Consider the following 15,302-nt stretch of genomic DNA (forward strand, 5'->3'; position numbering starts at 1 on the left):
AATTAAGGGTGTCACCCTCAGTTTTGGTGGAGTAGGGATCCCCAGGACCAGGGAGAAGTGCAATCCCAGGTTCCTGAATGGTGTATGAATGCACAGTGACATAATTGGAGCCGTGGCGTGGCGTTACTGCTCCCAAGTCCCAAAGGGGGGGGGGGGTACTTGGATCTAATCCAATTCGATGTGCATGTGATGTGTCTGTGCTAGGGACCACAGTGGTGTGCATTCATGCATTCTCATTGTGACTTTATTTATGTGCATTTACAGGGAAAAGATACATTCTTATTGTGACATTATTCATGTACGTTTACTGGGAAAAAATGCCTTCTGCGAGGCGTCTCCTGGCTGCTCTCAGCAGACCGGGTAGAGTTGGTTGGGGGGGTATTGCCTGGGTCGGGGGTCAGGTCAGCACGTAAGTCAATCTCCAGGCCCCTTCTCATGGCAAAGTTGTGGAGTATACAACATGCCCCGATTATCTGGCACACAAAGTCTGGGGAATACAGCAGTGTACCCCCAGACTTATCCAGGCATCTGAAGCGGGACTTCATAAGCCCAAATGTACGTTCAACCACTCCCCGGGTACGTATGTGCGCCTGGTTGTAGCGTTGCTCTCCTGGGGTTTGGGGGTTCCTGAATGGGGTCATCATGTGAGGTCCCAGGGCATATCCAGAGTCACCTGTAAGGGAAAAGACAGGAGGATATTAGTCATGCATGTGCCCCTTGTGATGTCAGCATCATGGGGGGGACATACCTGACACACATGTCACTCACCAATCAGCCAGCTGTCTCCATACATGTTCTGTTCCAAATCTCTGGAGATCTGGGTCTGCCGGAAAATATAACTGTCATGGCAGGATCCCGGAAATTTAGCACAGACGTGCCAGATGAGGCCATGGGCATCTACGATCACCTGCACATTTATGGAATGCCAGCCTTTACGATTCCAGAAAATGTGCTCAGTATCATGGGGGGGTTGTAGTGCCACATGGGTACAATCAATGGCCCCAATGGTGCGTGGGAATCTGGCAATGTGATAGAAGTCTGTCATGGTCTTCAATCGCTGGTCCTCCTGGGTGGGTTTCTGAAATTGATTTCCCATGCGCCGCAGGATTGCAGGGACTACTTGGTGCACACACCTGCTCATGGAGGATTGTGCCATCCCAGCCACACCTCCACTTGTGCGTTGGAAAGAGCCAGTGGCAAGAAAATGCAGAGTTGCCAGTACTTTGATGAGTGGCTGCAGTGCATGGGAGCGTTGTGTTGGGCTGGTGAGATCATCCTGAAGTATTGTGGTTAATTCCAGGATGGCTTCACGGTTGAATCTGAAGTTGCGGAATACCTCAGAAGCAGGCATGCCAAACACATCTTGGCGTGGGCGGTATACCCTCTCCTGTGCCCTCCTCCTCCGTTCCCTCCACCTTCTTTGCGCCTCTAAAGACACTAATGCAGCTAGGATCATGGATGGCCCTGGCATGTTGGCAGACAGATTGTAGTCCTAAAGGTGTGTGTGCTGAGCTCTTCCTCAATGGTGTTGCTTCAGCAGACATTTACACGGCATGTGTAAAATTAGGGCTGCTTTTATAAAGTGTAACTTCCCTCCGGGAAACTAACAGGTGCGCACAGGGCGTAATCTACGGCGCACACACTTAATTCTGTGGATCGCCCTATCTCCCTCATTTGCATCTTTGCCTATCAAAAAAAGCGGCGTGCCTAGCGTAATTTGCGCCCGAGAATGCGCCGGTGTAATTATTTTAGGTAGGACGGAAAAGCCGGAATTTCAGGCGCTTCTCGTTTTGAGGATCAGGCGCAAAGATACGCGCCGTGTAAATTTAGAAATCTCGAGTTAAGTCGGCGTATCTCTTTTGAGGATCTGGCCCAGTGTCTCTTACGCCGTTGTATCTTAACTGCATATTTACGCTGGCCGCTAGGGGCGTGTACGCCGATTTACGCCTAGAAATATGTAAATCAGCTAGATACGCCAATTCACAAACGTACGCCCGGGCCGACGCAGTACAGATACGCCGTTTACGTTAGGCTTTTCCCGGCGTAAAGTTACCCCTGCTCTATGAGGCGTAGATGAGGCATACCAATGTTAAGTATGGACGTCGTTCCCGCGTCAAATTTTGAAAATTTTACGTTGTTTGCGTAAGTCGTTCGCGAATAGGGCTGGGCGTCATTTACGTTCACGTCAAAAGCATTGGCTTCTTGCGGGTTAATTTGGAGCATGCGCACTGGGATACTTTCACGGACGGTGCATGCGCCGTTCGTAAAAAGCGTTATTTACGTGGGGTCACATTAAATTTACATAACACACGCCCACATCTACCACATTTGAACTAGGTGGGCTTACGCCGGCCTATTTACGCTACGCCGCCGCAACTTTGCAGAGGCGTAACGTAAATAGGATACGTTACGCCCGCACAAAGATACGCGCTTCTACGTGAATCCGGGCCAATGTGTCTGGGTTTCAGACAGTCTGAAACCCGGACGCATTATTCCAAACCCAAACTGTCCGGGTGAACCCTAGACACACACAATAGACCTATAGCAATAAATAATAGCAATAAACCTGACACAGGTTCAAAATACTCATTGCTCAAAGCATAAAAAAAGTTTTGGCTTTACATACACATAACCCCCTTACTGCATCCACCATAAGCATTTTAAATAAAAGATGCGCCCTACTCTAAAAATAAGTGTACCACTTCTGTGAATAAGGTTATTGCATTGTTTCCTTCCCACAGATTAATATCAGTGTACATCTGTCTCGATAGGTCCATATGGTATAACATTTCCCTGATTCTTTACAGAGCATGTCAGGAGAGTGGATTTTATCTGATGACTCTGAGGTGAAGACACCTGCACCCAACAACAACATCCTAGGCCATGTGGTCCATAGACTGTTGGATATTGTCAATCCGCCCCCACCTAATACACCACCACCTGGGTTTCCTCCGTTCCCCATCAAAGGCTGCGTTCTTGGGAAGATCTTCTCTGGAAAGAGCAACAGCCTCAAGCATTTGGCAAAAGGTAAAGTATCATCTCCTTCTGAAGTAGGAGTATTTAGGTTTTTTAACCACTTCACCCCCAGAAGGATTTACCCCCTTCCAGACAATTGAGCGGTCGAGCAACGCTGTACCCATTTTAAATTTATGTCCTTTTTTTCTCACAAATAGAGCTTTTTTTTGGTGGTATTTGATCATCTCTGTGGTTTTTATTTCTTATTCTTTGCTATAATAGATATCCTAATTTAAAAAAAATATATATATTTTTTTTTCCTCAGTTTAGGCCGATATGTATTTTTCTACATATTTTTTTTTTTTTTAATTGCAATAAGCATATATTGATGGGTTTACGCAAAAGTTATATGGCCGGATTCAGGTAGATCGGCGCATCTTTCTGCCGGCGTAGCGCATCTCATATGCGCTACGCCGACGTAACACAGAGAGAAAGCAGAGTATTCACAAAGCACTTGCTCCCTACGTTGCGCCAGCGTAACGTAAATTATTCGGCGTAAGCCCGCCTAATTCAAAGTAGGTGGACGGTGGTAGATGAAGGATGGATGGCCGCACTCCAAAAACCGTACAGGTTGTCTTTTATTAAATGAACAGCCGATACATCACCAGATCACAGCAACAAGAACAGGGGAACAGCCGAAGTTTCGCACAAAATCAGTGCTTATTCATGGCTGTGGACGGTGGGCGTGATCCATTTAAATGAATCGTGACCCCATTCAAATGATGAGCCGAACGAACGGCGCATGCGCCGTCCCGTAGACGATTCCCAGTGCGCATGCTCAGAATCACTTTGGAATGAATGCCTAAGATACGTTGAATCACTGAACGTAACCTACGCCCAGCCCTATTCACGCAGTCCTACGTAAACGACGTAAAATAGGACGGCTGTTCCGTGGTCCATACCTTTGCATGGGATGCGCCTCCTTTAGGTGGAATAACTTTACGCCGGACGTACGCCTTACGTAAATGGCGTATATTTCTGCGACGGGCGTGAATCGGCGTATCTCCCTCATTTGCATATTTGCAATGAGGCGGCCAGCGTAAATATGCGCCCAAGATACACCGGCGTAGGAAAGTTACGTCGGTCGGAGAAAGCCTATTTTCAGGCGTATCTAGTTGTATGGGCACGGCGCATAGATACGACGGCGCACATTTACACTTACGCGGCGTATCTGTAGATACCTCGGCGTAAGTGTTGCGTGAATCCAGGCCATAGTGTCTACAAAATAGGGGATAGTTCTATGGCATTTTTATTTATTTTTATACTAGTAATAGTGTCGATCTGCAATTTTTATCGGGACTGCGACATTATGGTGGACAGGTCGGACACTTTTGACACATTTTTGGGACCATTGACAATATTACAGCGATTAGTGTTATAAAAATGGACTGATTACTGTAAAAATGTCACTGGCAGGGAAGAGGTTAACACTATGGGGAGATCAAGGGGTTTATTGTGTTCCCTCTCTGTGTTCTAACTGATGGGGGATGGGACTTAATAGGGGAGGAAACTGATCGGTGTTCATACTTTGTATGAACACACCATCAGTCATTTCTCCCCTGAAAGAACACACACAGATCCCGGGTTCTCGCTCTATCACGAGCGATCGTGGGTGCCCGGCGGTCATAGCGCCTGCCGGGTACACGCATCGGCTCCGGCGGCGACCCGCGTACCCCTAGAGGCCACAATGGGAAGCAACGTAAGGTAACGTCGATTTGTCCAGCCGAGCCAACATGCCTCAGTAAAACTGCGACGGCTGGTCGGCAAGTAGTTAAGGCTTTTTTACGGCCTGGTGATCTCACTGACAAAGATTGGAATCTTAGCCTCTGCATGTGGGTATAAAAAATGTAAAACATTTGGTTTGATAAAAATTCCACATAGTGGTCACATAATTTTGACTTATACAGCTGTGGTAAAGAGTGGGTGAGATATTCATCCTGATTATAGACTGCCCTGATTCTTTTCATATTTTTTTTTTTTTTTAATAAAAGTTGTACTTGGCTCCATCTCTTCCCACCTGTATGCTCCAATCGCAGTTTTCCCGACGAGAAAACCAGCTTTCTTTTTTCCCCGTTGGGATTCCCGGCAGACTTTTTCCCGTCGGGAAAACCGGTCGTGTGTAGGCTTTTCCGAGGGGGAAAAAACGCACTTGCTCAGAATCAAGTATGAGACGGGAGCGCTCTTTCTGGTAGAACTTGCGTTCGTAATGGAGATATCACATTCATCACGCTGTAACGGACTGAAAAGCGCGAAGACTGAAAAGCGCGAATCGTCTCTCACCAAACTTTTACTAACACGAAGATCAGCAAAAGTAGCCCAAAGGGTGCCGCCATTTGAATGGAACTTCCCCTTTATAGTTCCCGTCGTACGTGTTGTACGTCACCGCACTTTGGACAGGCGGTATTTGGCCTGAACGTGTGTGTGCAGGGTAGGCTTGAGAGGAATCCCGTCTCGAAAAATTTAGTTTCTCTTTCGTTCATAGACGGACACAGCCTTCATTGACCTTAGGGTTATGCTTCTTCCTACCAGGAGATTTAGGCAGAATTCTACAGCACTTAAGGTGTTAAAAACTTTCCTTCATGCTGCTCCTCCCAGGGGGCGTGGCTCCCCCAGGCATAACCCACACCCTGCTTAGCAGCCTCAGTTTGTTTTCTGCCTAACGACAGGAGGTCAAGGCTATCTCTGGAGTTCCTGGACTCTGGAGTTTTTTTCTGGCGATTTTTCTCGCTTTTTTTATTATTTTGTTCCTGCATTTTTGAATCCTGCGATTCTTCTATCAACAGCCGACTGGGTGACAGGCTGGGTCCTCGACTCTTGTAGTCCCCCCCTGTTCGGCCTTCGAGCGTGTACCGGCCCTCAAGCTCAGCTTTGGGACGTCCACGACAGGCCCCATTGCTCCAGGGGCGGCCGGGGAACTTTGGTTCTAGGGCACACATATGACCGGTCTCTATGGCTTTGTCACAGTGTGTCTGGCCGACAGCCATGCCGTTTACGGACGTTGGTTCTGTCTGGGATACCTCCAGCCGGGTAGTCGCAGGACAGGTAAGTAGTGGCCCCTTACTCAGGTAAGTGGTCTGGCTGGTGGTTTCCCTGGGGAGGTCGACTGAGGGTCCGCCCTGCTTTCCTCTCTCCCCTTCCTCTCCCTCCTTCCCCTGACTGGGTAGTGGCTGTGAAGGGGGGCCTCCTGGGTTTTCTTTGTTACCACCGGGGCCCGTGTGTTGTTAGGGGGACTGTGTTGTTACTCTGGGGGGTGCTGCTGTGTGCTGCTGTGTTCTATGAGGTAATTTTTACCTCAGACAGCGGCCGTCTTGGAAATCTCCTTGGTAACGCTGTGATTCTTTTCTGAGGTAACAGACAAAGCAGTCAGTGCTGCTGTGTTCTATGAGGTAATTTTTACCGCAGACAGCGGCCGTCTTGGAAATCTCCTTGGTAACGCTGTGATTCTTTTCTGAGGTAACAGACAAAGCAGTCAGTGCTGCTGTGTTCTATGAGGTAATTTTTACCTCAGACAGCGGCCATCTTGGAAATCTCCTTGGTAACGATGTGATTCTTCCCTGAGATGACTCGGCACAGCCTCTGGTCAGTTTTAGTGCTGTTACAGTTTTAGTGCTGTGAATCTTCCATGAGGTGAATACACATCACAGTCAGCACATCAGAGCACACCTGAGGTTTTTCAGCTCCCTCTGCAGCTGGGTGGGGTGGTGAATACCGGGGGCCCCCATGCTCTGCAATAGCAGCAAGGAGGTGACCAGTGGGGTTTTTTTGTCCTGCCTTGCAGGGTGGGTGACTCAGCGCTGACACTATGGAACTCAAGCTATGCCTGAGTTAACCCTTAACGCCCCTCCCCCTGCCACATCTGTTATGTTGGCTTTCCTGGGTTTCTTGCCAGGTTTGAAGCAGCTAGTGCCCGGATGGGGGGTAAAAAAGCGCCCCCTCCCTGAGCCTGCTTCTGGGGATGACACAGAATCGCTGTTTTTTCCTGGTTCTGTTATGTCAGAGGCTGCGGGTTTAACCCTTATGGATAGTGAGGATGACTCTGCTGCAGTCAGTTGCTGGCAAGAATTTGTTGGAGCTCTTGTTTCTGCGGTGCGTGAGGCTCTAAAAATTGAGGATGTGGCGGAGACACCTCCGTGTCAGTACCAGCAGACTACCACGCATCGCTGAAGTGTTTCCTTGTGTTCCTTATTTGGACTATATGTTATACAAGGAATGGGATGCACCGCAAAAAGTTTGTCAAAAAACTTTGCAACCCGTTACCCCCTTGAGGGGGGTTTTAAAAAAAAAAAAAAAAAAAAAGTAGGTCTCTCCTCCGCCAGTGGACCCCCCTGTGTCCAGACTGCGCAAGGCCACCACATTGCCTGTGGAAGGGGCTCCTGCATTTCAGGATCCCGCTGATAGGAGAGTGGAGGCCGTGGCCCGCTCCCTATTCACGGTGGTGGGTTCGGCGGTGAGGCCGGCTCTGGCCGGGGCCCTGGCAGGCCCCGACTAAAAGGGCGAAGCTCCTGCTGCAGGAGCTGGAAGAAGGACCTCTAAGGTGGCCTTGGTGATCACCGTTAAGGGTGAACGGTCCTTTTGGGTCTTCCCTGACTGGCATCATTGAGGATGCCACAGGTGGTAAGCGCATGCTGTTCCCACGGTTTGGGAAGGGCTAGGGACCTCGCCCTGTGCAAGGACCCTCCTTGCCTACCTCCGAGCGTTTTTTCGCTCGCCCTGTGCGGTGGGGGTAGGTCTACATGGTGCTTGAATCCCCGCTGCGGGGTAGCAGCGCACCGGATACCGCATGCCTAACAAGTCTGCGGACATACCTGCTTCCGCCTGAAGGTCTGCTCCCGCCCGTGTCTCGGGTGGGAGACTGGCTTCGCATTGCGAAGTGTTTTCCTTGGGGTACAAGATTGAGTTTCTCTCTTGTCTGCCAAACAGGTTTTTTCCCTCCGGCTTCTGGCCTCCTCCGGTTCGCCGGTTGACTCCGTCAGGGGCTGTCCAGGATCTTCTGGTCAGGGGAGTGATTGTGCCAGTTCCCTCGTTGGAACGGTCTCGGGGTTTTACTCCATTCTGTTTGTGTCCCCATGGAGGATGGGGCCCGGTCGATCCTGGGCCTCAAGTCCCTCGTTTTGTTTTGTCAGGTTTTTCTGGCATCCTTGGATGTCATGAACGTGTACCTGCATATCCTCAAACCACCAGAGATTCTGTGCTTTGCGGTCGGGGGGGACCATTTTCAATGGTGTCCTTCCCATTCGGCGGGTTTTCGCCAAGGTGCTCGTACCGATACTGGCCCGGCTGTGACAGCGGGGGTTTGTTATCATGGGATGTCTGGACGACATTCTCCTGCGAGCTTCTTCGAGCTCTGCATTGGTGGAGCCGTGTCTATCACGTGTCAGGCTCTCCGAGTGTTCGGCTGGTTTCTGGATTGTCCTGAAATCAGGGTTGATTCCGTCTCAGGGATACCTGAGACTGGTCCTGGATTCCTCCGGGGCGGGAGTGTTTTTCTCCTAGCGGAAAAACTTCAGACTCTGCTATCTGCTGTGCAGCAGTTGCCGACCCAGAAGCGGTCATCTCTGCGATTCTGCAGGAAGGTTCTGGGTCAGTTGGTAGCCTCTTTCGAGGCGGTTCCGTATGCCCAATTCCACGCCAGGGTACTACGGAGGGAACTGCTGTCACGATGGGACTAGCTTCCGTCATCTCTGGATTACCAGATTCAGTTGAGTCATCTGATCATGTCTCCCCTGGTATGGTGGCTGGCGTTTCCGGTGCTTCGGGCCGGAAAGTAATTTTTCTGAGGGCCACTGGACAGTGGTCACGACGGATGCCAGCCTCTCCGGTTGGGGAGGGGCGCTTGGGGCACCCAGTCAGCCCAGGGGCACTGGACTCAGGTGGAGTCCTGCCTACTGATCAACGTTCTGGAGCTCCGAGCAATCAAGCTTTGCCTTACCAGGTGGTCCCTGGATCTACAGGGCCGACCGGTCAGGATCCTGTCCGATAACACCACGTCCGTGGCGTAGGTTGATCATCAGGGAGGCACACGGAGTTCTGTTGCAGCGACGGGGGTCGCGCGCATCCTTTCGGTGGGCCGAAGGGTCCGTTCCGGCTCTATCGGCCGGGTACATTCCGGGAATACGGAATTGGCTAGCCGACTACCTAAGTCGCACTGCACTGGGCCAAGGAGAGTGGTCTCTCCACCCGCAGGTGTTTCGGGGTCTGTGCCGAAAGTGGGGCACTCCGGACGTGGACCTTCTAGCGTCCCGTCTCTATATCGGTAGGTGCCACGGTTCGTGGCCAGGTTTAAGGACCCGTGGGCGGACGCGTCAGGCACGTTGGTGGCTCCTTGGGTTCGCTGTCGCCTACTTTACACCTTCCCTCCTCGGAAGCTTCTTCCTCGCCTGCTGCGCAGAGTAGAAGCTGTAGGGATTCTATCGGTCCTGATTGCCCCAGATTGGCCGCGTCGCTTCTGGTACGCGGACCAGGTGCGTCTGCTGGCAGACGCCCCCTAGCGTCTTCCCCTGGGAATTGATTTTCTGTTACAGGGTCCAATCTTCCACCCTGTTTCACAGCCACCGGCCTTAGCGGCGTGGCTGTTGAGAGCCAGGGGCTTAAGGACCGAGGCCTATTGGGCTCGGTGGTCTCTACCGTGCTGCCTGCACGGAGGTCTACCTCACGTAGGTTTTTTCCTCATACATGGAAGGCCTACTTCTCTGTGTGTGGGGAGATGAACTGGCACTCTCGTACATGCGTTGTGTACAGGATTCTGCTGTCTTTGCAGCAGGGAGTGGTTCAGGCTCTCGCCTTACGTACGGTTAGGAGCCAGATTTCTGCTCTGGCTGTTTTTTACTTGCAGCGACCCTTGGCATAGCACTCCTGGGTGCGTGCGTTGGGTCAGGGGGTCTGGCAGGTGGCCCCTCCGGTGCGCCCTCCATTACCCCCATGGGACTTGAATTTAGTCCTTTCAGTGCTTCGGGATGCTCCCTTTGAGGACATTCGGGAGGTTTTTTGTTTTATTGTCACAAAAGGTGATTTTATTTCTGGTAGCAATTACCTCGATCAGACGGGTGTCTGTCTGTTCTGGTGGCCTTGTCTTGCAAGGCTCCCTGCTTGGTCATCCGTAAGGATGAGGTGGTGCTGCGGCCGCAGCCGTTTTTCTCCCTAAGGTCGTTTCGGCTTTTCACTTGGATGTGGACATTGTTCTTCCATCCTTATGTCCTCAGCCGAAGAACCCGAAGGAGGCCACTTTACATTCTTTGGATGTGGTTCGGGCCCTTCGAGTTTACTTGTCGGCGACAGCTCCGTTCCGGATGTCGGACTCGCTGTTCGTGTCTGTGTCCGGTCCCAGTAAGGGCCTGGCAGTTTCGTCGGCCACCATTTCCAGGTGGAACCGACGGATTGTGCTTCAGGCCTATGCCCTGAAGGGCGGGCGCCCCCCTTTCGGGTCATGGCGCATTCGACCAGGGCGATCGGGGCCTCTTGGGCTTTCCGACACCAAGCCTCTGTGTTACTGGTGTGTAAGGCTGCGACCTGGTCGTCGGTCCACGCTTTTTCAAAGTTTTATATGGTGGATGTGATTGCATCTTCGGATGCCTCCATTGGCCGCAGGGTGTTACAGGCGGCAGTTTAGGGTTGGAGTTCCTCCGTTGAGTAACTCCGGTTTTTGTTCGGGGTGTAACCTGTTTTTGCTGTGTTATTTTTCCCACCCCTCGAATTTTTTTGACACTGCTTGGGGACGTCCCTAAGGTCAATGAAGGCTGTGTCCGTCTATGAACGAAAGAGAAAAAAGGATTTTTGTACTCACCGTAAAATCCATTTCTCTGAGTTCATAGACGGACACAGCACCCACCCCTCCTTTGTTTGTACTGCTTGTTACGAACTGAGGCTGCTAAGCAGGGTGTGGGTTATGCCTGGGGGAGCCACGCCCCCTGGGAGGAGCAGCATGAAGGAAAGTTTTTAACACCTTAAGTGCTGTAGAATTCTGCCTAAATCTCCTGGTAGGAAGAAGCATAACCCTAAGGTCAATGAAGGCTGTGTCCGTCTATGAACTCAGAGAAATGGATTTTACGGTGAGTACAAAAATCCTTTTTTTTTTTCCTGCCGAGAAAAACGGTTGTGTGTACGAGGCATTATATTTAACCGCTTGCCGACCACCCACCAAAGTTTTACGGTGGCAGGTAGGCTCGGCTGCGCGAAATCACGTGATATAACGTGATTTTGCTTTGCGGCCACTAGGGGAGCGCGCGCGCCCCCTGCTCGCTCCTGGTGCTGATGCGAGTGCCCGGCGGTCGCAATCACCCATGGGCACACGCGATCGCTCGTGACAGAGCGAGAACCGGGAGCCGTGTGTGTAAACACACAGCTCCCGCTTCTTTCAGGGGGAGAAATGACTGATCGTATGTTCATACAATGTAGTCAGTCCCACCCCCCCTTCAGTTAGAACACACTATAGGGAACATAATTAACCCCTTGATCGCCCCCTAGTGTTAACCCCTTCCCTGCCAGTGACATTTTTACAGTAATCAGTGCATTTTTATAGCACTGATCGCTATAAAAATGCCAGTGGTCCCAAAAATGTGTCAAAAAGTGTCTGATGTGTCCGCCATAAGGTCGCCGCCATTACTAATAAAAAAAAAAATTAATAAAAATGCCATAAAACTATCCCTTATTTTGTAGATGCTATAGCTTTTGCGCAAACCAATCAATAAACGCTTATTGCGTTTTTTGTTTTTTTTTACCAAAAATGTGTAGAAGAGTATGTATCGGCCTAAACTGAGGGAAAAAAACGTTTTTTTATATATTTTTGGGGGATATTTATTATAGCAAAAAGTAAAAAATATTAATATTTTTTCAAAACTGTCACTCTATTTTTGTTTATAGCGCAACAAATAAAAACCGCAGAGGTGATCAAATACCACCAAAAAAAATCCCTATTTGTGGGGAAAAAAGGACGTCAATTTTGTTTGGGAGCCAAGTCGCATGACCGCGCAATTGTCAGTTAAAGCGACGCAGTGCCGAATCGCAAAAAGTGGCCTGTCATTGACCAGCAAAATGGTCCGGGGCTGAAGTGGTTAAACAATATTTGTTTAGGCCCAATTTTATCTTTAAAATTTACATATTGTAGTTGTTGGTTTGTAGTCTTGTAAAATGACTTGTTCTGCTTTTTAGACGGCTGTACTCCATGGATTCTATTTAAAGCATTGTTTTTGTATTCTTAGTTTTCAGCGTTGAGGTGCTTTATGTGGATTCCTTAGTAAAAGAGGCCTTACAGGCCTATAAAGACAATGAGATGGAGCAAGAGGTCATTATATCTGCTGATACAGATCAAGAGGAACCTCAGGAAAATAAGGTACTAAAAATTCGTTTTGCGGTAATTGCCCCCAATACACCTGTGTTGAGAGCGTGCCCCATGGCATCATAAACCTCATAAACAGCCGGGAGGCGCCAGGAGGTTAATCGTTTTTTCTTTCCATGTCACCATCTCAACTCCTGGCCTGTCTTAGGACTGCTGGGGTTCATTTACTAAAACTGGAGTGTAAAATCTGGTGCGGCTCTGCATAGAAACCAATCGGCTTCCATTTTTTTTTGTCAAAGTTTAATTGAACAAGCTGAAGTTAGACGCTGATTGGCTCCCATGCAGAGCTGCACCAAATTTTGCACTCTCCAGTTTTAGTAGGGGCTCTTTCACAGGTCCGCCTGCCAGTTTTTTAGGCGGACCTGAACGGGCGCTCCGTGCTCCTCTATGGAGCCGCGGATGTCAGCGGTGACATGCCCGCTGATATCCGATCCGCTCTGATCTGACAAATGTGACGGAGGAAAAAACTACTTTTCCATCCGTCTGGCGGATCGGGTGAACGCGGACAGACGGTCCGTGTTCATCCGATCCCCCCATAGGGCAGAGCGGAAAAAAGACAGGGCGGTCCCTGCACAGTGTGCGGGGCGCGCCCTGTCATCCGCTGGCCAGTGTTGCCAACTTACCAGATTGAAATGTACTGGCACGACACCCGAAATTTACTGGCGCAGCCACGTTTTTACTGGCATTTCACAAAAGTTACTAAATTACATTTTTAGGTGCAAATTTCAGTATTTAGGCTACAAACAAGTACGCTGGGCAAATAGCAATGTGATTTAAGGTAGATATTAAGGTAAAATAACATATTTTTGTTATTTCCTATATAATAAGGGCAAATTATTTAGATACATCACCCCCTGCCTCTATCCCCCTCTGCCACCAATACCCCCTGCCTTCACCCCCCTCTGCGGTGCCACAATCTCCCCCTGCCTCCATTACCCTCTGCGGTGCCACCAACAACCCCTGTCTCCATCCCCCACCCTCTGCCGTGCCACCATCCCCCTCTGCAGTGCCACTAACGCCCCCTGTCTCCAATCTCCATGCGCAGTTCCAAGCTGAACCCATCTCGGCTATTTTTACTGGCACATTCCCGCAACCACGGACATTTACAAACGGGAGAAAAAGTGCCCGTTTTTACGAACTGTCCGTAAAAATACGGACGGTTGGCAACACTGCCGCCGGCTCAGCGGGAATCAACGGAGCAAACCCCGTGGGGAAAGCGGAGGTTCACAGGGCGGATCAGTACTGATCCACCCCGTGTGAAAGGGGCCTAAATCAAAACCACTGTCTTGAGAAAACTGTGGATGGATTGATCACAATTTAGGAGACTGTTGAATTAGTTACTGATTGTGGTAAGAATCTGGAGAGAACTAGTATTTTACTGGGATTTGAAAGAATGCTCTCTAAAACTTCTTTTATTTTTTTTATTTTATGAAAGCAAATGACAGATAATGTTACTGCTGAATCGAATGGCCCAGAGGTGCAATCTTCTACAAGTATTCCTGCAATTACAGGTGAGTTTTCAGATATGACATCATATGCATACAAGGTGGTGCAGTGCGTTCTTTCCTTTAAAGTTGAACACCAGGCAATTTCTGTCTTTCTGTCTGCTTTTTTTTTCTATCTGCCTCTGTCACAAGCTTTCCTGACACCAAGAGAAAAAGGTGACAGGGGAGGTGCCTCCAACTGATTGACAGCCTTAGCTCTGTTCTTGTGTGCTGTGTGAAGTGGGGTATGTCCCTTCCCTCCAATCAGCTCTCAGTGCTCTCCTTACTGAGCTCTGCAGAGTGTAATTGCAGCTCTCCACTCCCTTTTTTAACAGCTCAGGCCCCGTACACACGTCCGAGAAACTCGACGAGCAAAACACATCGTTTTGCTCGTCGAGTTCCTTGTGAAGTCACCGAGGATCTCGGCGAGCCGAAATTTCCCATTGAACAACGAGGAAATAGAGAACATGTTCTCTATTTGGCCCGACGAGATCCTCGTCGGCTTCCTTGGCCAAAAGTGTACACACGACCGGGTTTCTCGGCAGAATACGGCTCCGATCGAGTTTCTGGCTGAATTCTGCCGAGAAACTCGGTCGTGTGTACGGGGCCTCAGACAAGCTTAAAGCAGAGGTTCACCCTAAAAAACATCTATGTACCATTACATGCAGCATACTTTTCGCTGTACTTACTGTTTAATCATTCATTTTCTTTTCTTCCTCCCGCAGGGAATAGGCGTTCCTATGAAGAGGTGTAGATGATTGACGTGCGGCTAAGGCGCGTCACGCGTTCCGAAAATAGCCGGACTAGGACTCGGCTCTTCACGGCGCTATACGCCGCCTGCGCACAGACTAAGAGCTGACTGCGCAGGCGCCGTATATAGCGTATATCACGACTTTTTGAATGTAGCCGAACCACGAGTCGGCTCTATACGGCGCACCGACTAGGAGCCGTGTAGAGCTGACTGCGCAGGTGCCATATAGAGCCGACTCGCGGTTCGGCTACTTTCGGAAAGTCGTGACAAGCCTTATCCGCCGGGGTGAGTTTTTCTCAGGCACGTCAATCATATGGGCGATGTCCCAGATGACATTGCGGCACTGTACAGGAACGCCCACTCCCACAGGAGCGAGTACCCGGAAGCTAGGAGGAAAATACCGATAATACCGTATGTACACCCCCCCCCCCCAAAAAAAAGGGCATAATGTACATGTTTGAGGTATACTGAATGTAATGTTATATACCGTATTTATTGGGGTATAGCGCGCTCCCGCGTATACCGCGCACCTGTAAAGTTGCCCCCGAAATTCCTGTAAAAAAAAATGTTATATGATTTTATTACTTACAGTTTTGGTGTCTTCCCAGCGTCCATCGTCCGGTCCGGCGTCCGTCTGCAGCCTCGGTGGTGTCCTCTCGGCTTCTCCAGTGCGCGCCTCAAGTCGAGTCCCCGCTTCCCGCGCTCAGTTCGAACGCCTCCG

General features: G+C 49.9%; 1 protein-coding gene across 1 annotated transcript in view; it reads left to right on the forward strand.

The window, feature by feature from the left end:
- Positions 1-15,302, forward strand: part of SPEF2 (sperm flagellar 2) — a 228,979-nt gene that overhangs the window by 96,513 nt on the left and 117,164 nt on the right. The window contains exons 11-13 of the mRNA XM_040338283.1: positions 2,808-3,027; positions 12,210-12,340; positions 13,782-13,857. Coding sequence (XP_040194217.1) covers positions 2,808-3,027; positions 12,210-12,340; positions 13,782-13,857 — 427 coding nt within the window. The remainder of the gene's footprint in view (positions 1-2,807; positions 3,028-12,209; positions 12,341-13,781; positions 13,858-15,302) is intronic.

The sequence above is a fragment of the Rana temporaria genome, chromosome 1, assembly GCF_905171775.1.
Source record: "Rana temporaria chromosome 1, aRanTem1.1, whole genome shotgun sequence".
Lineage (NCBI taxonomy): Eukaryota > Metazoa > Chordata > Amphibia > Anura > Ranidae > Rana > Rana temporaria.